At 37.6% G+C, this 23,930-nt stretch overlaps 1 protein-coding gene across 1 annotated transcript in view; it reads left to right on the top strand.

Annotated features, from left to right (window-relative positions):
• LOC128640552 (ephrin type-B receptor 5-like) overlaps positions 1-23,930 on the top strand; it is a 147,622-nt gene that overhangs the window by 7,646 nt on the left and 116,046 nt on the right. The window contains exon 5 of the mRNA XM_053693021.1: positions 22,470-22,628. Within this exon, the coding sequence (XP_053548996.1) occupies positions 22,470-22,628 (159 nt within the window). The remainder of the gene's footprint in view (positions 1-22,469; positions 22,629-23,930) is intronic.

Here is a 23,930-nt window from a genome sequence, read left to right as displayed (position 1 = left end):
AGTATTGTTTCAAGAAATCTGTTGTGTTTTATTATATATTGCAGCAATAAATAGATGTGTGTGTATGTGTGTCTGTGTGTATCTGTGTGTTTGCATATATATGGGTGTGTGCGAGAGTGTATGTGCATAACTATGTGTGTTTATGTGTCTTTGGCTATGTGTGTATGTGCAAATGTTTTGCAAGCCCTGAAAAAAAACTTTGTTACTTCCTGAACAAAAAATATTATGGGCAAAAAACCTTGGGTGGGGGCAGAATTTAGAGTGCCTAGGGCAGCAAAAAACGTAAATACGCCACGGACACATTTACCCGGGATGATTGACAGCCCCTACTCTTGCGCCATTGAGCTAGCATGAGCAGGGGCGGTATTGCCATGGTACACGCTTCTGCAATGTAAGATACTTTCTGCGATCCTGGGTGGACAGGTTTGAATTATTACATGGGGCCCAATGTATCTTCAGGGTGTGTCCCATCAGTGAACAAATACAGATCTGGATGAGAGGAGTATATCAAGCACTTTTAGGGTTTCCTTGTTTTTATGCATAATTGATTCTAATAAATGTGTAGTTTTAATTTTCTGTATCCTTTTGTATCTGTTCTTCTTTATTTGGGTTAATAGCAGTGTGCAGAGGAAATGATAAGTCTCCTACTCCAAAGCAATACTGAAAATCAGACCAGTGGGAACCGAGGACTGGAACTGATGTTCCCTGGTCTAGAATAAATTAACCTTTTTTAGAAATGTATAATTCTAATGTGTTGTTCCTTTGTTCTCTTGTATGATGAATTTGTAGATAAAGATGTAAGACACAGGTTGATGGATGAGGTTCTCTTGAGGCTCTAAAGAATCCTGTTTGTACTCTAACTATCTTTTTTACATTATTTTACATTGTGTTGGGTCATGCGACAGCTGGGCTACGAAAACTTTGTTTAAACCAGCAGCACTGCAACAGCTACACTGTATACTGCACTACCTACCTAGGCCTAGAAATACTGGTTTCACAGAACATTTCATTCAGTCCTGAATGACCCAAGGGGGTGAAATTTTAACTCATAAATTGTAACTCCCCTGGACCTAAAACTTCTGTACTAAACTAATTTAATTCTATAAACTGAGTCCAACCTACTATAATAAAAATAATAATTAATCAGGGTGAAGATTGTGTGAATTACCTATACAGACTACAGTATAAAATAATTTACCAGTTTTCATGCTATAGTATATACAAAGGAAAAATCTGATTAAAAATGCTGCACAATTTCTCTTCATCACTAACATCACACAAACAGGTTTTATCTTCATTTAGTTTTTTTAGATTGAGCCTATTTTATAAAATAATGTAGCACATACTACAGTATATAGTGGCTAATGTTCTGTAATCTCACTGATTTATCTGATTTCCATCCCCCATTCATTCTCTTTCACTCAATTCCCTTTCTTTTAGCAAGAATGATTATTTCTGCCTAATCCACTAAATCCCTTTTGTAATAATCTGTTTTATTTGGGTGGAAGAAAGTCTTTAATTTCCTGTCTGAAGTCGGTTTTAGGTTGGGCATACACAAAAACTGGGAAACTTGAGACAGAACTCACAATAATATCCGTAGTTATATAATATTTTTGTGAAATATTATATAAAGCAAGGAATTTAAGGTGACGGACATATTCAATCATTGCTTGGCCTTGTAGTAACAATAAATCAATTATCTTTATTGAAATGATAATGGGATGGGTAACATTGTGTAGGTTAAACACAAATTCATGGCTTGACAAATCCTGGGGGTCATGGAGTCAAAATCCTAAATTAAAAATAAAATCATTCCTAAAAGAAATCATTTTGATATATACATATTTATATATATATATATATAATACTAGAAACATCTATTTTATATTTGGAACTGTCTATTAATAACTTTGGAAGTTTCTACTTTACTTGGAGTTTTCTATTTAAGGAACTTTTTTGAGATTTTTTTTTTTAGTGCACGGTGGTTCTATTATATTATTAGATTTTCTGATATATTAAAGGACCACATAAATTGCAAATAATCTTTCATGATTCATGCAAAGTGTAAAAAGAAAAAGAAAAATTATTACATTTGAACTTTCCACTTTCTATTTTGTATTGTATGTGTGTACAGCAGTATATTTAGAATTGTGATTTTACAAATTCTGATTATGCTTTCACAGTTTCTGTGTAACTTTAACAAATTAGGATACTACTTTGTATATTTAGGTGTATATTTTACACAAACAATTGCACTTTGCATTTCTTCTATGCACAAAAAACTGAAGAACTGTCAACTTCAGTTTTATTAAGTTTTATGGGTCAGATAACCAAACTTTCTCTAGTTTGGAAAAACATTAAATAGAGCAAACTTTGCACGGGCTGAACTCACTGAATTTTCTAATAAAAAGGGTAGAATCTGGAAATCCCATAGAGCTGAGAGAGGCCTTTTATAGAAAGCAATGAAGCTCTCTGGGATACAAAATTTCACATGGGAGAGAGAAGGTAACTGGAGAACACCCGGGGCTGATATAAAGGGGCTATCTATCAAACTTCGAACAGAGCTTAAGGCCAGTGTTTCTGGTGAGTCTTCAGACTCACCAGAAACACCAGTTATGAGCAGGCGGACAAACATCACCGGAATTCAACCCGATCGAGTACGATCGGGTTGATTGACACCTCCCTTCTGGCTGCCCATTGGCCGTGAGTCTGCAGGGGGTGGCGTTGCACCAGCAGCTAACAAGAGCTGCTGGTGCAATGCTGAATACGGAGAGCGTATTGCTCTCCGCATTCGGCGATGTCTTGCGGACCCGATCCGCACTGTCGGATCAGGTCCACAAGACATTTGATAATTCAGCCCCAAAGGCTCAGTTTAAAACTATTACAAATTAAAATTAAATGTTTTTACTGCAATTTAACTTTCTTTCGTCTATATTTTAGTATATAATACCTTTCTGTTAGTCAAAATAAGTGTTTAGTGAATTTTGTGCAAACTTCACCTGCCCACAACTGGGCAGATAAATCAGTGAGACCAATTTTTTTAAAATGCTAACATGATTTCACAATAATTGTGAGAGAGCTTCAGACATACAGTATCCTGGGAAAACCTTTGTTCAGCCCAGGGAACTGCCTTATCACTCCCACCTTATGAAACTGTCAGTTTTAGTTTATAATGGATCAAATACAAAGTGGAAGGCAATTTCTAAGATATATACAGAAATATACAAAGTATCAACCTAACTTGTTAAAGTATCACAAAAACATTCAAATGATAATCAGAATTTGTAAAATCACTGCTGGATCTAAATCTAAATGTATACAAATATTAAAGAGAAAGTGCAAAGCAATAATACTGAGAGGACCCAATCTGAAATGTAAACTAAAAACAATGCATAAATTGTAAGTATAACAAAACATGTATGTCATGCAGTGCTATATTGAACTGGGCTTGGCTCTCCTTCAGATAGAGATTTTGCAGTGCTAGACAGTTGCACCTTTTAACTTTTGAGAGTTGCACAAAATGTTTCTCCAAGATGGAGAATCCTTTGATCATCAGCTCCATAAAAATTAGCTCAGTTTCAATAAAGAAAACAGAGATAGAAGTTAATTGGATATCAGAATTAAACTGGAAAGTTTTGTACTCTAGTTTGCTCTATCTGAAGCATGAAAGTTGAATGAAGTCCCTTAACCAATGACAGCAGAATCCATACCATTGCTAATGATACACAAATAAAAAATACATCAAATCTTTTATGAATGTTTTTCTTTCTTAGTTTTCTGGACTCTGCCCCGAGACATGTTCTTTGTATTTTCCCTTGTGCAGCCAACTTGCTGTTTCGCTGAATCTGTTCCATTGGATTTTCTGACTGACCTAGAATTTAGGCAAATGGATTTCAAATGTCACGTCTCCCACAAAAGAGAAGATGAGGCTGGGAGGAAGGGTGGGAGGAAAGGTGGGAGGGGGGTCTGTTTTAATCATCCTCATGTTTAACATGCTATGTAAATGTCCTCCTCTTATTGGTCTAAAGTTAAAAGGCAAGTCAGCATCTTGTACATGAGAACTTATCTTCAGGAACAGAAAGATATATACAGCTGGATTTCACAAGTAAAAAACCTAACAATAATGTTGCAAAGTCCTATAGTCTATGCGGCCAATTTATTAATGTGTGGGTGAACATGATCCACTGTAGCAGATGATGTCCGCCCCACATCGATAAATGCTGACAGCATGTGCTCTCGGCATTTCTCATTGCACAAGTATTTCTAGTGAAATGCTTTTGCAATGCCACCCCCTGCAAATTTGCAGCCGCGAGCAGGGGGTGTCAATAGTCCCGTTTGTATCCGATCAGGATCATTGCTGTCCACCGCCTCAGAGCTGGTGGATGAGTTAAGGAGCAGCGGCCTTTTTAAATCGGCCCCTAAGGCTGACATGACTACATGTTTTATACTCACACTATGCAAGTCGTTGTTGTTTCTAAAACTAGGCTTGTCATTAGGAATTGAAGCAGCTGCCCAGGGTGAGTTCTCTCTGAGGGACCTTCTGGAATAATCTAGCAGGAAAACTTTGCAATACACTTTATAGTAGACATGTGCTATTAACCCCTAAACTGCAGTTCCCCGACATCGCCGAAACTAACTAAAGTTATTAACCCCTAAACCGCTGTTCCCAAACATCGCCAACACTAACTAAACATATTAATCCCTAAACCGCCATTCCCAAACATCTCCAACACTAACTAAACCTATTAACCCCTAAAATGCCGCCCCCCACATCGCAGCAGCCTAAATTAAACTATTAACCCCTAAACTTAGCACCCCCTAACTTTAACATAATTAAAATAGACCTAAATTAAAGTTATCACAACACAGTTAATGCAGCACCTGTTGACACATCACTTTTGTTAAGTAATATAGACTCACATAAACCCCTTACATAAGGTACCTTGAAGCTCCTCTCCAACCCCAACTTAGATCCGTATGATTTGTAAACCTCTGGTGTGCACGCTACTGACAAACGCTGATTCTGGGGACCCACCTTCAGTATCCTGCTCTAGATCCTCTCTCGAAGGTGTCTGTGTGTTCACAGCATCATGGAGGTCGAGTCGCCGTGTGGATCCCTACAGCATGTCGGCGTGTATGCGGCTGATCCAAGGAAGCGTGACGTCACGATGCGGGGCAGGTGAGCCAAAAAGAAACGGGGAGAGTCCACGGCTTCAAGGAAATGAAAATTCACTGAAATGCTGCACCTTATAGGGGAAATGTTAGCTGCCAAAATATTATCCGTGCCTTAACCATATCCAAAAGACATCAGTGAAAAAGGCAAAATGAGGCACCGGATGTTTTTCAAAATTCAAATGTCCTTTATTCAAGGTATGTAAAATTACAACCAGAGTTGCATGGGAAAAGCGTAAACCTCAGGGCTAGGTGGAGTAGTGGTCACCCACGTACCCTAACGCTGACATGTTTCGGCAAAAGCCATAATCGTAGCTATAGGGTAAAAGCCAGGCCTTCCTTTTAAAAGAACAAATCACCTGTGATAGGTTAAAAAACAATACTATGTGGTTGATACACACCTCCACCTATGGGTCAAAATATATACATATACCGCCCTGTTTGGAAGTTAACTCATCATTATCCACTACATACAGTACATGTAAAGACAACTTGGTTATTTCAGCCATATCAAATAGAGCTAAATTAAACTAAACTCAATACATATCTTACTGTAAACCTCCACACGGATAGATAGAAACAAAGTTGATAAGAGTCGCATATATCTGCTTACTTTAAACAACATTGTGTACAGTTATACTATTACAATGATGGATAGCTCTATATATTGCTTATCATTCCGTGTCTGTCATGTATTATGATTGTGGAGAATTGGGGTACCTAGTTAAATAGGTTAGTTAAATATCAAATAATAAAGGGAAAAAGGTAAAAAATAACTAATAATAATACCCTTTATATAATGAACTTGATTGGGGACTATGTGAAAGGGAAATTTCTTTATCATGTATAGTGATATGGTATAGGCAACCCACTATCACTATTTATACACTGTCCATTATGAAGTAATGTGTCGTGCAAGCAGATGCACAGGCTAACACCAGAAGTTAATCAGATCGTATTCAGAGTTGAGCCCATTGGGCATTCTGGTGTGTAGCCTGTGTATCCAGAACACCTCCCTTTTAAGAAGCAAGGTGTCACCTCCCCTGTTGTTTGTACCAACAACTTCAACAATTGTCCATGACAATGTCCCTGGATCTTTGTTGTGTTTAACCTTAAAATGGTTCACCAGGGGGGTGGTTAGTTTGCCCATTTTAATGTCATTTATATGTTCCCTTATCCTGGTCCTTACTTGTCTGGACGTATGTCCTGTATATTGAATGTCACAAGAGTTTACGGATCAGTAAGTTCCCTACCTTTCCAGTGGAAGATTTGGAGTTTATTGCTGCATGGAATGCCATATTGACAGACTGCTCTATACGCCTTATTAACATGTTGATTGATTATAAGAGAAAATTGCTTAATGGTATATCTGTTGATATTGAGCTTTTACAATCAGTAAGCATACGCAGCACATGTATTAAATATGCACAATATGACAGTATATTGAGAAATTCCCTGAAAGAGGCTAAAAGTAATATCATGGAAATAAAACATGAAAAATACCTTAGGGACCAAAGTGACTACGATAACAATAGAATCTATATTTGGAACAAAAAACAAAGGTCACTTACCTATAAATTTAAAAGGGATAATAAAAACACAAAAAAAGATAAAAACACATCTCAAGGTCAGGGAAGCAAGAAGGGTCAGTACACGCCTAAAAAGGTGACCTTCTCAAACAGTGAGGTAGAATCTCAGGATGACTATAACACCGGAGTATCCTCAGGTGATGAGAACACACAGGCCCCCTTAACCTTCACGAATAAAACTGGGGATATGGGTTTGACCCCGGCACATACTAATGTGGGTGGCAGAGGAAGAGGGAGGGGTAGGCAGTCTAGATATCAGGATCTGGATAGGACATCTGAGACCCCTATACCCAAAACTGCCACTACTGTGGAAAGGGAAAGGGGAGAGATAGAACAGGTTTTTTCCAGGCCCCCCATAGGACAAGAAGGGGGGGGGAGAGGTGGAGGCAACTTAAAAACAAGATTCTCAACAAGGAGGAGACAACAGGGCAGGAAGTACAATTGACACCGGTTATCAACCTGTCCAGTCATACACTAAATAAAGCTGAGGAGAAGGTCCTAGGGTTAGGACTTAACTTTGTTCCCACTGATGATTTTGATTTATTTTCCACGCTATTGGATGTAAATAAAATAATTAGGACACTAACATTAAAAAAGCACTTCAAAAACTGTTTGGTTGAGAGTCCCTGTGTTGGGCAATTCCCTAAAGGTATGAGAACTAATTTAACCTTTGAGGAGTGTTGTGATGTGGCAGGTTTAGAGACACTACAAAGAGAAAGTAATAGTGTAGACAATGATACCACACACACTGGTGCCACTGGTCCTAGACTTAGAGAAACATCTAAATTTTACCCTATCCAGTCTAGGGGTCCAATTCTGGAAAAATTCCAGAAGAGGGTAGAGGAAGATTTTACCAAATTGGCATACACCACTAGACTTGGAACAAAGGGCAACTTAAGTAATGAAGAGAAAATAGCACTCAAAAACCTAAGTGAAAACACAAATCTAGTGGTAAGGGCAGCAGATAAGGGGGGTCTGTTGTCTTAATGGACAGGGCATTCTTTGACAAGGAGGCCTGTAGGCAACTTAATGACCCCAAACAATACACTATATTAGACTTTGACCCCACCAGCAGATTTCAAAAAGAGCTCTCACACTTGATTGATGATGGGAAGGAAGAGGGCTTTTTGGATGATGGCACTTGTGATTTTTTGTATGCCAGGAATCCCAAGATCCCTACCTTCAACGTTCTCCCAAAGGTGCACAAGACCTTGGAGAATGTTGAGGGTAGACCCATCATTAGTGGGATCGACTCCATGTTGGAGCCATTATCAAAATGGCTTGACTCTATCTTACAACCCCTGGTGGGGGAACTTCTTAGCCATCTTAGAGATACTAAACAACTGCTGAAAGAGATAGAAGTAATCCCTTGGAAAGAGGGCTATGGGTGGCTATCAGTCGATGTTAAATCGTTATATTTGTCCATCCCGCACAGTTCTGGTTTGGAGGCCATATCCTTCTTTCTAAGGAGATCCACTGGGTATAGTGAGAAATTTATCAGGTTTATTCTCAGAGTCACTGAGTTCTTACTGACTCATAACTTTTTTGTATTTGAGCGTGTTTTTTATCTCAAAAGATGTGGCACAGCCATGGGAGCTAAATTTTCTCCCTCTTACGCCAACCTATACATGGGTTGGTGGGAGCTGTGCCACATCTTTGGAGATACAAATAACTATAGGGGCAAAATCGTCTATTATCGTCGATATATAGACGACCTGCTCTTTATATGGGATGGTAGTCTGAATGAAGCTCAAGAGTTTGTAGGGCATCTAAATATTAATGATGCAAGTCTACAATTTACCCATGATTTTGGGCACTCCAAAATAAACTTTTTGGATGTCACCCTCCATGGTGAGGGAACTGATTATATAAGGGTAGAGCTCTACAGAAAACCCATAACCAGGAACACCCTATTGCACGCTCAGAGTAGTCACCCCAAGCAGGTTTTCAAGTCGTTATTGAAAGGACAATTTACTAGGGTAAAAAGAAATTGTATCAGAGTAAGTGAACACTCTAAACATGAAATGGAACTATATGAAAAATTCCTCGAGAGGGGGTACCCTAAATAGGATATTATTAGGGCCCGGGATGAAGTAAGGGCCATTGAGAGGGCCAACTTACTTAAAGATAAATCCACAGAATGTGATGCGAAGTCTGAGCAATTAATGTTTGTGACTCAGTTCAGTAAACAATATTACCAGATATGTAATATTATACGTAGACATATGTCACTTTTGAGGTCAGATGATGACCTTATACAGATTGCATCACACAAGTTGAGATTCGCTTTCAAGAGAGGCAAAACTATAGGAAATTATGTGGCACCTACACAATTGAAACTGGATGAGACTAGTGCATCCTCCTGGCTAAGTTGCAAAGGAGTTTACAAATGTAGTTTCACAAACTGCATAGCATGTAGTCATGTCAAATTGGGCAATATATTCAGAAGCGCCTATTCTGGAGAGACATTTGCACACAGAGCGCTCTTTAATTGCAGGTCAACATATGCAGTATATCTCCTCAGTTGTGACTCTTGTGACATTCAATATACAGGACAAACGTCCAGACAAGTAAGGGCCAGGATAAGGGAACATATAAATGACATTAAAAGGGGCAAACTAACCACCCCCCTGGTGAACCATTTTAAGGTTAAACACAACAAAGACCCAGGGACATTGTCATGGACGATTGTTGAAGTTGTTGGTACAAACAACAGGGGAGGTGACAGGGACACCTTGCTTCTTAAAAGGGAGGTGTTCTGGATACACAGGCTACACACCAGAATGCCCAATGGGCTCAACTCTGAATACGATCTGATTAACTTCTGGTGTTATCCTGTGCATCTGCTTGCACGACACATTACTTCATAATGGACAGTGTATAAATAGTGATAGTGGGTTGCCTATACCATATCACTATACATGATATAGAAATTTCCCTTACACATAGTCCCCAATCAAGATCATTATATAAAGGGTATTATTATTAGTTATTTTTTCCCTTTTTCCCTTTATTATTTGATATTTAACTAACCTATTTAACTAGGTACCCTAATTCTCCACAATCATAATACATGACAGACACGGAATGATAATCAATATATAGAGCTATCCATCATTGTAATAGTACAACTGTACACAATGTTGTTTAAAGTAAGCAGATATATGCGACTCTTATCAACTTTGTTTCTATCTTTCCGTGTGGAGGTTTACAGTAAGATATGTATTGAGTTTAGTTTAATTTAGCTCTATTTGATATGGCTGAAATCACCAAGTTGTCTTTACATGTACTGTATGTAGTGGATAATGATGAGTTAACTTCCAAACAGGGCGGTATATGTATATATTTTGACCCATAGGTGGAGGTGTGTATCAACCACATAGTATTGTTTTTTAACCTATCACAGGTGATTTGTTCTTTTAAAAGGAAGGCCTGGCTTTTACCCTATAGCTACGATTATGGCTTTTGCCGAAACATGTCAGTGTTAGGGTACGTGGGTGACCACTACTCCACCTAGCCCTGAGGTTTACGCTTTTCCCATGCAACTCTGGTTGTAATTTTACATACCTTGAATAAAGGACATTTGCATTTTGAAAAACATCCGGTGCCTCATTTTGCCGTTTTCACTGCTAAATTAAAGTTACAATTATTAACTACCTACTAAAAATAAATACAAACTTACCTGTTAAATAAAAATAAAACCTAAGCATAGAATAATATAACCTAACATTACTAAAAATACAAAAACCTAAGATTACTAAAAATAAAAAAACCTAAGATTACTAAATACCATGCTATTTTCATTGTTCTTCTTCCTTAAGAAATGCCATGTTATATGCCAGCCCATTTTATAACACCTGTGTATGGGTGGTGTTTCAAACTAGACTGCAATCAGGAGGGGTTACACAGGTGCAGAGAGAAAACTGGCCCAGCTCTTAAAATATCTATTGATTGCAAATAAATACATAAGATACCCTGATTACATTTTATGTTCACAATTATTCTTGCTCAGAATAGTAATATATTTACACTATATACATATAAATAAACACAGAGATATGAAAGATAACATTGTTTAGAACAAAAACATGAAAATATGTGTGCAAAAGATTTCTGACATAACACACACACACACACACATATATATATATATATATATATATATATATGTGTGTGTGTGTGTGTGTGTGCAAAGATATACAGGTATGTACAAATTCTCACATTAATAATCGTTTAAAAAAAAAAAAACACGAGATAGGCATATCATGATTTATGGAGATACAAATAATCATTAATTTATGTGAAAATATCATATATCAGATTTTTTGTATAACAAATAAATAAAAAAAATAACTTTCTATTTCTTGGACATTAACAGATGAAAAATAAAAGATTAGCTTTAGAGAAATGTGCTTGTTCATGGACAGTAATGAAATGGTATCTGAATATGAATTGCTATCTTTATTTGAAAATCAAGAATGTAAGTTTAGAAGCCCGCCATTTTTGGTTCACAACCTCGGTTGTGCTTGCTGATTGGTGGCTAAATGCACCCACCAATAAACAAGTGCTGTCCAGTGTTCTGAACCAAAAACTGTCTGGCTCCTTAGCTTAGATGCCTTCTTTTTCAAATAAAAATAACAAGAGAACGAAGACAATTTGATATTAGGAGTAAATTAGAAAGTTGCTTAAAATTGCATGTTCTATCTGAATCATGAAAGAAAAAAAAAAAATGGGTTTAGTATCCCTTTAATGTTAGGTAGACTATCCCTTTGAGCTATCAGCTTAAGATTATATTAAATCAAATATTATTCGATTTTTAAAATCATTGTCAAAAATATTACACTGTGTGGCCTAATGTCATCATCAATGTTTAACTCTAATAATAATTTCACATATACATACTTTCAAAGTATAATACACAATGTAAAAAATGACACAAGTTTGGATGAGTGATCAATGACAGTATCGAGCAATTTGATTCGATAGTGATATCATAAAATGTATATTTAAATCAGATTGGTTGGTATCATAAATTCATGTGATTATGCATTTCCCAATCAAAAGTGGTGGAAAATGTCACTATTTTGTGGGTTATTTAGGAGTTTGAGTATTGCATCCAATTTGGTGCGAAGTATTGCGTCAAATTTGGTGCAAAATGCAGTGGGACTTGTATTTCATGAGTTAAACATAATGAAATTAAATTGATCAAAAAAAGGAAGTTAGCTATAGTATGCAATGTATTTATTTTATCTTTATCCCTATATCTACTAGTCCTGCTGCCAAACAGACATTACCTGTCATTAAAACTACTTTTGAAATTAATCTGTCCTTTGAAATTACATGTGATTATAATATTGTTATTTAACATATTATTTAGATACTGAACATGCATCTTTGTTGTCTGTGTGATTTAGAAAGAGAATACAATTGTAATCAACATTCTAATTTACATAAATATGTAATAAGCTTCATTCATTTGCAGCATCTGACATAAAGTTGTTGGGTTTTCAGACTCCCATTGATTTCTATAGAATTCGAGGCCTCAAGGGTGGAGGTTTGAACAATAGGTATGCTGCGGTGTAAAAGACGCAAGCGTACCTGTTGAATGTTTGATAAATTGGGAAGAGGGTCAAATAGAGTCGAATGTGAATTTGAAACATCTGGAATGATGCAAGCATCGATCTGTATTGGATTGAGATTGCGGGAGCATTTATTATGTCACACATTTTAACATTTGACGATCTTGGCGCTTTGTTAACTGCGGCGGATCAACTTTGCAACTAATTTGATGCGAGATTCCAGCATATTATCAGTTGAAGCTTTGATAAATCGGCCCCTAAGACCTGACCATTAGAGCACACTGAGTCCTTCCAATGAAAGCAACTGAGTCCTCTTCTTGAGAGCAGACTGAGTCCTTTCCATTAGAGCATACTGAGTCCTTACCATGAGAAAATACTTAGACCTTTCCACAAGAGCATACCTGTCCATTAGAACACACTGAGTCCTTCCAATGAAACCAACTGAGTCCTCTTCATAAGAGCATACTGAGACTTTTCCATGACAGCATACTATGAACCTGTCCATTAGAGCACAATGAGTACTTCCAGCGAAAGCATCTCTGTGTGCTTCCGATGAGAGCATACTGAGTCCTTTCCATGAGAGTATACTGAGTCCTCTTTCCATGACAGCACACTTAGCCCTTTCCATTAGAGCATACTGAGTCCTTTCCATGAGAGTATACTGAGTCCTTTCCATGAGAACAATGACAGGATACTGAGTCCTTCCCATGAGAGCATACTTAGCCCTTTCCATGAAAGCAAACTTAGTCCTTTCCATGAGAGCACACTGAGTCCTTCCCATGAGAGCATACTAAGTCCTTTCCACAAGAGCATACTGAGTCCTTCCCATGAGAGCATACTGAGTCCTTTCCATGAGAGCATACTGAATCCTTTCCATGAGAGCATACTGAGTCCTTTCCATGAGAGCATACTGGATTCTTTCCATGAGCGCATACTGAGTCCTTTCCACAAGAGCATACTGAGTCCTTACCATGAGAAAATACTTAGACCTTTCCACAAGAGCATACCTGTCCATTAGAACACACTGAGTCCTTCCAATGAAACTAACTGAGTCCTCTTCATAAGAGGATACTGAGTCTTTTCCATGACAGCATACTATGAACCTGTTCATTAGAGCACAATGAGTACTTCCAGTGAAAGCATCTCTGTGTGCTTTCGATGAGAGCATACTGAGTCCTTTCCATGAGAGTATACTGAGTCCTCTTTCCATGACAGCACACTTAGACCTTTCCATTAGAGCATACTGAGTCCTTTCCATGAGAGTATACTGAGTCCTTTCCATGAGAACAATGAAAGCATACTGAGTCCTTCCCATGAGAGCATACTTAGCCCTTTCCATGAAAGCATACTTAGTCCTTTCCATGAGAGCACACTGAGTCCTTCGCATGAGAGCATACTAAGTCCTTTCCACAAGAGCATACTGAGTCCTTTCCACAAGACCATATCGAGTCCTTCCCATGAGAGCATACTGAGTCCTTTCCATGAGAGCATACTGAATCCTTTCCATGAGAGCATACTGACTCCTTTCCATGAGCGCATACTGAATCCTTTCCATGAGAGCATACTGAGTCCTTCTCATGAGAGCATACTGAGTCCTTTCCACAAGAGCATACTGAGTCCTTCCCATGAGAGCATACTGAGTCCTTTCCACAAGAGCATACTGAGTCCTTCCCATGAGAGCATACTGAGTTCTTCCCATGACAGCATACTGAGTCCTTCCCATGAGAGCATACTAAGTCCTTTCCATGAGAGCTTACTGAGTCCTTCCCATGAGAGCATACTGAATCCTTCCCATGAGAGCATACTTAGTCCTTTCCATGAGAGCATACTGAGTCCTTTCCATGAGAACAATAAGAGCATACTGAGTCCTTCCCATGAGAGCACACTAAGCCCTTTTTCATGAAAGCATAGTTAGTCCTTTCCATGAGAGCTTACTGAGTCCTTCCCATGAGAGCATACTGAGTCCTTCCCATGAGAGCATACTTAGTCCTTTCCATGAGAGCATACTGAGTCCTTTCCATGAGAACAATAAGAGCATACTGAGTCCTTCCCATGAGAGCACACTAAGCCCTTTTTCATGAAAGCATAGTTAGTCCTTTCCATGAGAGCACACTGAGTCCTTTCCATGAGAGCATACTGAGTCCTTTCGATGAGAGCATACTGAGTCCTTTCGATGAGAGCATACTGAGTACTTTCCACAAGAGCATACTGAGTACTTTCCACAAGAGCATACTGAGTCCTTTCCATGAGAGCATACTGAGTCCTTTCCACAAGAGCATACGTATTCCTTTCCACAAGAGCATACTGAGTCCTTGCCATGAGAGCATACTTAGGCCTTTTCATTAGAGCATACTGAATCCTTTTCACAAGAGCATACTGAGTCCTTTCCATGAGAGCATACTCAGTTCTTTCAATGAAAGCATACTGAGAACTTTTCATGAGAGCATACCCAATTCTTTCTAAGAAGCTGATTGATGCATAATACTCAATACACACTGTGCATATGCAAAAGTTGGTTATTTTTATGTATGTTTTGGCTCAATAGCACCATTAATAAAGAGGGTTTTGAGCACGCTGTCATAACTTATTAGGGACTTAAAATGAAATAGTGGCACCTGAACATGTGGAAGATTTAATGTCTGGAAAGCAGCACATTATAATTTTATGTGTACATGAAAGATTGCAAGTTTTGGCCTAAGGGTATGTGGGGAAACAACACATTTTAAAGGAGTTGCTCAGTGGCTTTGCTCCCCAAATGGCTTATTTTATTACAAATCCTCTAGTAGGATATAATAAAAAGTCAAATAATGTAAAGATATTTGATTTATAAGGATATATATCTGGTATCTGTCCACATAGAATTGTAAGTGGGCGAGTGATTCCTCGCCCACTTACAATTCTATGTGGACAGATACCAGAGTGACTTTATGTAGGGTGGTAAACTTGTGGCTTTTTATGTATTTTAATTGTTTTAAATATACAGTACATGTGTCATTTTCCTAAGCAGTGGTCTGTGATTGGAGAAATACTGGGTACCTGGCAGTAGAAAACCAGGTGTGCATCTACTCTACAGCCTGTGTGAGTGACCCTTTGGCGGAATCACTCTGTGAATTATCACTCTTTAAACTATACTTTACTATATATATTTTTTGTTTTTATTTTTGAGACAAGAAACCACTTGAACCACAGAAATTGGAAATATTACGTGGACTCCAGATATATCCTTATAAATCATATATCTTTATCTTATTTCATTTTTTATTGTATCATTATTTTTGCACCAAGTAAATATTGTACTTTTGTTTTTTAAATCCTCTAGTATGGGTGCATGGCCAATCGCTGTGTCCCTGGACTCAAGTCGTCAGAAAATGTTCAAGTCAAGTATGAGTTATAATTATTGTGGGTTCAGAAAAAAACTAATTTACGTCCCATTGGGTTAAATGCTCAGTATCACTGCTTGTTAACTGATTAACCATTAGTTATTTTGGCACTCATCTGAAAGTTGTAGAAGAAGAAACTAAAAGGGTTAAGCAGACAGACTTGTCCCATTAAACCTAGATTAGCATAGAGCTTTGAGTGTCTTTATTGCTTTTTCCACTCAAACTGTTCCTTGTATTTTGCCATCCTATGCTGTTAAATAATGAAACACAATTTTATGCAGTAATGTGTGTGTCTGAGCAGCGATAGCTAATGGCAGAGAGGGAGTCTATCAAGTTCTCTACAGTGAAACATTTTATAGTCCAGTTCTGAGGATCTGGGACAAACCAGGATAATGCAGCCTCCAGTCATACATGATGAGAAGTGTCACCAAAGGTTAAAAAAACTGCTTGTTAGCACAATCATCCGGAAAATAAGAACGGCTTCCTTTCTAGTGTGGAACTTATGGCTGTACATATTTATTATGCCCCACGTACCCCAAGAGCTCAGCTAAGGCTTGTACGCAATTAAAAAAAGCATTTCTCTTATATTTTTATATTGCATTAAAGGGACACTGACACTTTTAATCCCATAATTATTTAACAAAAATTAAACAACATTGCAGTATATATTCATTATTTATTTTGTTTGTTTTTCCTGTAAAATACATTTTTTTGACAATAAAAATATACTTTTACTATAAATCCTGAAAAGCAAATTTTGAAACCTAAGCAAGCATGCTGCAAAATGCTGCAAAATTGTCTAAATATTATATAGTGATAGTCCTAAAGGGTCACAATCGGGAGATAGACATGTTTTTTGCAGCAGCATTTCAAAGTTACAGAATTTGACTTCCGTCTTGCATAGAGAGAACAGGACAAGTACAATTTACCTTAAAAAGGACATTTTGCAGCAAAATCTATAAAAACTGAATAATACACCTATGTTGCAAAGTTGTTTCATCAATAAATTAATGAATGAACAATTCAATATTGAGCTTTGCCCCCTTTTAACGCAAAAGCATTTCCTTGCACTAAAAAGGTTATGTTAAAGCTGGTTATGTTGATTTTAAATCTTACAAAAAGAAAATGTTTGTGCACATCTGGTCCGTTAAATGACTTATCAAGACAACTCCCTCTCCCATATTGGTGGACAATGCTGCAAAGTAATTTATACATAAAATGTTAAATAATCTACTGCATTTCCCCTGTATCAGGAGGATTATGTGAACCCCTCGATTAGTAATGAAATAAATATTAACCCTTAATCCATATTGCACTTAACATTAAACAAATCAAATAACCACTGGAGTGAAAGCTCATCTTCATGAATCTCCAACAAGCACCTGAGACCCCAAATTCAATCCTGCAAGCATGCAAAGAACACCCCAACATACAGGACTTTGCTCCATAAAAATAAACGCCCTCTCAAATGATAATAATAATAATAATAATAATAACAATAGTAATAATAATAATAGTAATATTAATAATGATAATAATAATAAAAACAAACTATTTAACATTACCATACTTACGGCTAGATTTAGAGTTTTGTCGGTAACGACCCGCGTAGCTAACGCTGGCTTTTTTCTGGCCGTACCTTTAAAATAACTCTGGTATTGAGAGTCCACAGAATGGCTGCGTTAGGCTCCAAAAAAGGAGCGTAGAGCATATTTAACGCAACATTTAACGTAACTTCAACTCTCGATACCAGAGTTGCTTACGGACGCGGCCAGCCTCAAAAACGTGCTCGTGCACGATTCCCCCATAGGAAACAATGGGGCTGTTTGAGCTGAAAAAAAACCTAACACCTGCAAAAAAGCTGTGTTCAGCTCCTAACGCAGCCCCATTGTTTCCTATGGAGAAACACTTCCTACGTCTGCACCTAACACTCTAACATGTACCCCAAGTCTAAACACCCCTAACCTTACACTTATTAACCCCTATTCTGCCGCCCCTGCTATCGCTGACCCCTGCATATTATTATTAACCCCTAATCTGCCGCTCCGTAAACCGTCGCTACTTACATTATCCCTATGTACCCCTAATCTGCTGCCCCTAACAACGCCGACCCCTATATTATATTTATTAACCCCTAATCTGCCCCCCACAATGTCGCCTCTACCTGCCTACACTTATTAACCCCTAATCTGCCGAGCGGACCGCACCGCTATTATTATAAAGTTATTAACCCCTAATCCGCCTCACTAACCCTATAATAAATAGTATTAACCCCTAATCTGCCCTCCCTAACATCGCCGACACCTAACTTCAATTATTAACCCCTAATCTGCCGACTGGAGCTCACCGCTATTCTAATAAATGTATTAACCACTAAAGCTAAGTCTAACCCTAACACTAACACCCCCCTAAATTAAATATAATTTTAATCTAACGAAATTAATTAACTCTTATTAAATAAATTATTCCTATTTAAAGCTAAATACTTACCTGTAAAATAAATCCTAATATAGCTACAATATAAATTATATTTATATTATAGCTATTTTAGGATTAATATTTATTTTACAGGTAACTTTGTATTTATTTTAACCAGGTACAATAGCTATTAAATAGTTAAGAACTATTTAATAGCTAAAATAGTTAAAATAATTACAAATTTACCTGTAAAATAAATCCTAACCTAAGTTACAATTAAACCTAACACTACACTATCAATAAATTAATTAAATAAAATACCTATAATTATCTACAATTAAACCTAACACTACACTATCAATAAATAAATTAAATGCAATTCCTACAAATAAATACAATGAAATAAACTAACTAAAGTACAAAAAATAAAAAAGAACTAAGTTACAAAAAATAAAAAAATATTTACAAACATTAGAAATATATTACAACAATTTTAAACTAATTACACCTACTCTAAGCCCCCTAATAAAATAACAAAGCCCCCCAAAATAAAAAAATGCCCTACCCTATTCTAAATTACTAAAGTTCAAAGCTCTTTTACCTTACCAGCCATGAACAGGGCCCTTTGCGGGGCATGCCCCAAGAAGTTCAGCTCTTTTGCCTGTAAAAAAAAACATACAATACCCCCCCCCAACATTACAACCCACCACCCACATACCCCTAATCTAACCCAAACCCCCCTTAAATAAACCTAACACTAAGCCCCTGAAGATCTCCCTACCTTGAGTCGTCTTCACCCAGTCGAGCCAAATTCTTCATCCAAGCGGAGCAAGAAGAGGTCCTCCATCCGGTAGAAGTCTTCATCCAAGTGGGGCAGAAGAGGTCTTCCATCCGATTGAAGTCTTCATCTAAGAGGCATCTTCTATCGTCATCCATCCGGAGCGGAGCGGCAGCATCCTGAAGACCTCCGACGCGGAACATCCATCCTGGCCGACGACTGAACGACGAATGACGGTTCCTTTAAATGACGTCATCCAAGATGGCGTCCCTCGAATTCCGATTGGCTGATAGGATTCTATCAGCCAATCGGAATTAAGGTAGGAATATTCTGATTGGCTGATGGAATCAGCCAATCAGAATCAAGTTCAATCCGATTGGCTGATCCAATCAGCCAATCAGATTGAGCTCGCATTCTATTGGCTGATCGGAACAGCCAATAGAATGCGAGCTCAATCTGATTGGCTGATTGGATCAGCCAATCGGATTGAACTTGATTCTGATTGGCTGATTCCATCAGCCAATCAGAATATTCCTACCTTAATTCCGATTGGCTGATAGAATCCTATCAGCCAATCGGAATTCGAGGGACGCCATCTTAGATGACGTCATTTAAAGGAACCGTCATTCGTCGTTCAGTCGTCGGCCAGGATGGATGTTCCGCGTCGGAGGTCTTCAGGATGCTGCCGCTCCGCTCCGGATGGATGACGATAGAAGATGCCTCTTGGATGAAGACTTCATTCGGATGGAAGACCTCTTCTGCCCCGCTTGGATGAAGACTTCTACCGGATGGAGGACCTCTTCTTGCTCCGCTTGGATGAAGAATTTGGCTCGGCTGGGTGAAGATGACTCAAGGTAGGGAGATCTTCAGGGGCTTAGTGTTAGGTTTATTTAAGGGGGGTTTGGGTTAGATTAGGGGTATGTGGGTGGTGAGTTGTAATGTTGGGGGGGTATTGTATGTTTTTTTTTACAGGCAAAAGAGCTGAATTCTTTGGGGCATGCCCCGCAAAGGGCCCTGTTCAGGGCTGGTAAGGTAAAAGAGCTTTGAACTTTAGTAATTTAGAATAGGGTAGGGCATTTTTTTTATTTTGGGGGGCTTTGTTATTTTATTAGGGGGCTTAGAGTAGGTGTAATTAGTTTAAAATTGTTGTAATATATTTCTAATGTTTGTAAATATTTTTTTATTTTTTGTAACTTAGTTCTTTTTTATTTTTTGTACTTTAGTTAGTTTATTTCATTGTATTTATTTGTAGGAATTGTATTTAATGTATTTATTTATAGTGTAGTGTTAGGTTTAATTGTAGATAATTATAGGTATTTTATTTAATTAATTTATTGATAGTGTAGTGTTAGGTTTAATTGTAACTTAGGTTAGGATTTATTTTACAGGTAAATTTGAAATTATTTTAACTATTTTAGCTATTAAATAGTTCTTAACTATTTTATAGCTATTGTACCTGGTTAAAATAAATACAAAGTTACCTGTAAAATAAATATTAATCCTAAAATAGCTATAATATAAATATAATTTATATTGTAGCTATATTAGGATTTATTTTACAGGTAAATATTTAGCTTTAAATACGAATAATTTATTTAATAAGAGTTAATTAATTTCGTTAGATTTAAATTATATTTAACTTCGGGGTGTTAGTGTTAGGGTTAGACTTAGCTTTAGGGGTTAATACATTTATTACAATAGCGGTGAGCTCCAGTCGGCAGATTAGGGGTTAATAATTGAAGTTAGGTGTCGGCGATGTTAGGGATGGCAGATTAGGGGTTAATAATTGAAGTTAGGTGTCGGCGATGTTAGGGAGGGCAGATTAGGGGTTAATACTATTTATTATAGGGTTAGTGAGGCGGATTAGGGGTTAATAACTTTATTATAGTAGTGGTGAGGTCCGCTCGGCAGATTAGGGATTAATAAGTGTAGGCAGGTGGAGGCGACGTTGAGGGGGGCAGATTAGGGGTTAATAAATATAATATAGGGGTCGGCGGTGTTAGGGGCAGCAGATTAGGGGTACATAGCTATAATGTAGGTTGCGGCTCTTTGCGGTCGGCATATTAGGGGTTAATTATTGTAGGTAGCTGGCTGCGACGTTGTGGGGGGCAGGTTAGGGGTTAATAAATATAGGGGTCGGCGGTGTTAGGGGCAGCAGATTAGGGGTACATAAGTATAACGTAGGTGGCGGTCGGCAGATTAGGGGTTAAAAAAATTAATCGAGTGGCAGCGATGTGGGGGGACCTCGGTTTAGGGGTACATAGGTAGTTTATGGGTGTTAGTGTACTTTAGAGCACAGTAGTTAAGAGCTTTATAAACCGGCGTTAGCCCAGAAAGCTCTTAACTACTGACTTTTTTCTGCGGCTGGAGTTTTGTCGTTAGATTTCTAATGCTCACTTCAGACACGATTCTAAATACCGGAGTTAGAAAGATCCCATTGAAAAGATAGGATACGCAATTGACGTAAGGGGATCTGCGGTATGGAAAAGTCGCGGCTGAAAAGTGAGCATTAGACCCTTTTTGAATGACTCCAAATACCGGCGGCAGCCTAAAACCAGCGTTAGGAGCCTCTAACGCTGGTTTTCACGGCTACCGCCAAACTCCAAATCTAGGCCTTAGAAAGGTCTATATCCTCTCTTTATTGTAGGTCTAGGGTGTAATTAGGGAGGATGGTTATGGTTAATTGTGTAAGAGGGGCTCACTTTTATTGTTTTGTAGTTTTTATATAATATTGTGCTTGAGATATCATTAGATAAATATATTTGATGTTTTAAATACAATGAATGTATTGTTTAGGAACATGTATTTGTTTGTATTTGTTTATTTCTAGCACAGGTTACTAATTCCATCTCTGGTAACACAACATTATTTTTTTTACCCATAATTCAATATGGAGAAGAGGACCAGTTAATGCACCGCAAACTCACCTAAATAAACTTAATACACTGTATAACTTGTTCTGCCGTTTGTGCTACAATGTAACTACAGGACCCACCATTGTGACATGCTAAAAGAACTAAACTGGATGTCGCTGGAATCCAGACACAGCCTCCATCTTTCCTGAATTGTGTTTAAGAGCCTTTCTGGGAAGCTCCCACCCTACCTGAGCAGAACGCTCTCCCTGGCTATTCCCACCTCCTATAACCTCCGATCCAGTACCAGCACATTATTTAGCTTGCCTCAATACAAAAAGAAATCAGCTCGATCCTCCATGGAACGACCTTTCAAACATTCCCCAAGCCTAATATCCTTTAAGAGATCCCTCTCTTCATATCTCAAAACAGAATGCACCTGTCATGGTTGATTATATATTTCCTACCTGTTCTATGTAAAATGTTTGCATCTATTGTGTATTATTATTGTTTTTGAATTTTAATGTACCCTATTGTATCAATGCAATGTTTTGTGGACCCAGGACATACTTGAAAACAAGAGAAATCTCAATGTATCCTTCCTGGTAAAATATTTTATAAATAAATAAATAATGCAGCATGAGAGCTCTGTGGTCAGTATATTATGACCGTATATAACAGTATTTGATCTCTCCCTACAGCCTGTCCTCGAGGTACCTACCATTCTCCAGCCCTCCCAGCCTTGCACTGTCGCCCCTGCCCAAGTAACAGCAACACGACAACCACTGGTGCACAAAGCTGCACATGCAACAAGGGCTTTTACCGCACACCTGAGGATCTCCCAGAATCCCCTTGCACTGGTGAGTCATGTGACAGGACCAGTTCATTATGTGTGTATGGTTTAGACAGACTTCCCATAACTGGGGTATTGCATGTCATTTTCTAACATATTTATAGCTTTTTCTTAAAATGATTTACAATCAAGAGTTTACTTATTAGTTGAAAACTTAAAATTGATAGATATAAAAATCACCATTAAAGTCTATGAATTATTTTTTGTATTTATTTCTAGAATGTTACGTAGCCTTATATTTTTAATGCTTTGCTACTAGAAATTTCACCAAAAAATTGCCCAAACTATTGGTGAATTGTTGTTTTTTTTTATTTACTATAATAATTGTAAAATTAGTAATAACAAATATTTAGAAAAATACACAAAAAGATTAATTATCACATTCCACAAAATCCTGCAGTTTTCTAACTGTAGAAAAGAAAAATGCTTGATATTTGTACATTGACATCCTCTGATGCAAGGTATAGAAGAACTCTACAAATTCTCAAAATTGGCCCACAAAACTATATATATATTTTTTAATTAGACAACCCAAGGTATTAATCTAGGCCTATTTTGATATATTTCATGCCTCCATTTGGCCTCCAAATATATCATATAAAAAATGTTTACTTTTTGCAAACTTTGAATTACTCACTGAAATTATTTACATAGAATGAATAGTCACAATCAAAATAGTTGTTAAAGCTTATCTGGGATCCCCTTTGTTCAGCAGACAGGCATGGCTTTGCCATTGTGTTTTGGAAATTAGAAGGCCACTAATTGCAGCTGTGCACCACACTTCAGAAATTCCAGGCAGCGAAGGAGTTAATTAGTTAGCTGTTAAGGGTAATATTTGCTGTAGTGTAGGGAATACTCTCTCATCTGACACCTCCCACAGCTTGATCTCTTCCTAACATCTTTCTTCTCTCTCCTACTCACCTCCAGGTCATCACCAACTTTTTTAAAAAAATATTTATTTATATTTTATTTTCTGTAGTGTAGTGATCCCTCCTTGCCCCTTCCATCTCCCTAATCCCCATAAACAGATCTCTTGCACTGTTCCCCGTTGACATCTGCTGTTTATTGTTATTATTTTTTATAATTCTCTATAGTGCATGGATTGCTCTCACCCTCCCTATAACCCTACATGTCTAGTACATTCTGTAATCTGCAAAAACTACAAATAAAACAGCTGGCCGAGGAAACATTCAGCCTTTTGAACATCAAGGGTATAGACCATCCAGTCCCTTTAATGTAAATAGCTTAGAGGAGAGAAAGGAGAGAGGTGATAAGATAAAACCCGTGTATTAAGGGACCTAATAATGCA

Source organism: Bombina bombina, chromosome 9 (genome assembly GCF_027579735.1).
Source record: "Bombina bombina isolate aBomBom1 chromosome 9, aBomBom1.pri, whole genome shotgun sequence".
NCBI lineage: Eukaryota > Metazoa > Chordata > Amphibia > Anura > Bombinatoridae > Bombina > Bombina bombina.
This window is presented reverse-complemented; position numbering and strand designations above follow the sequence as displayed.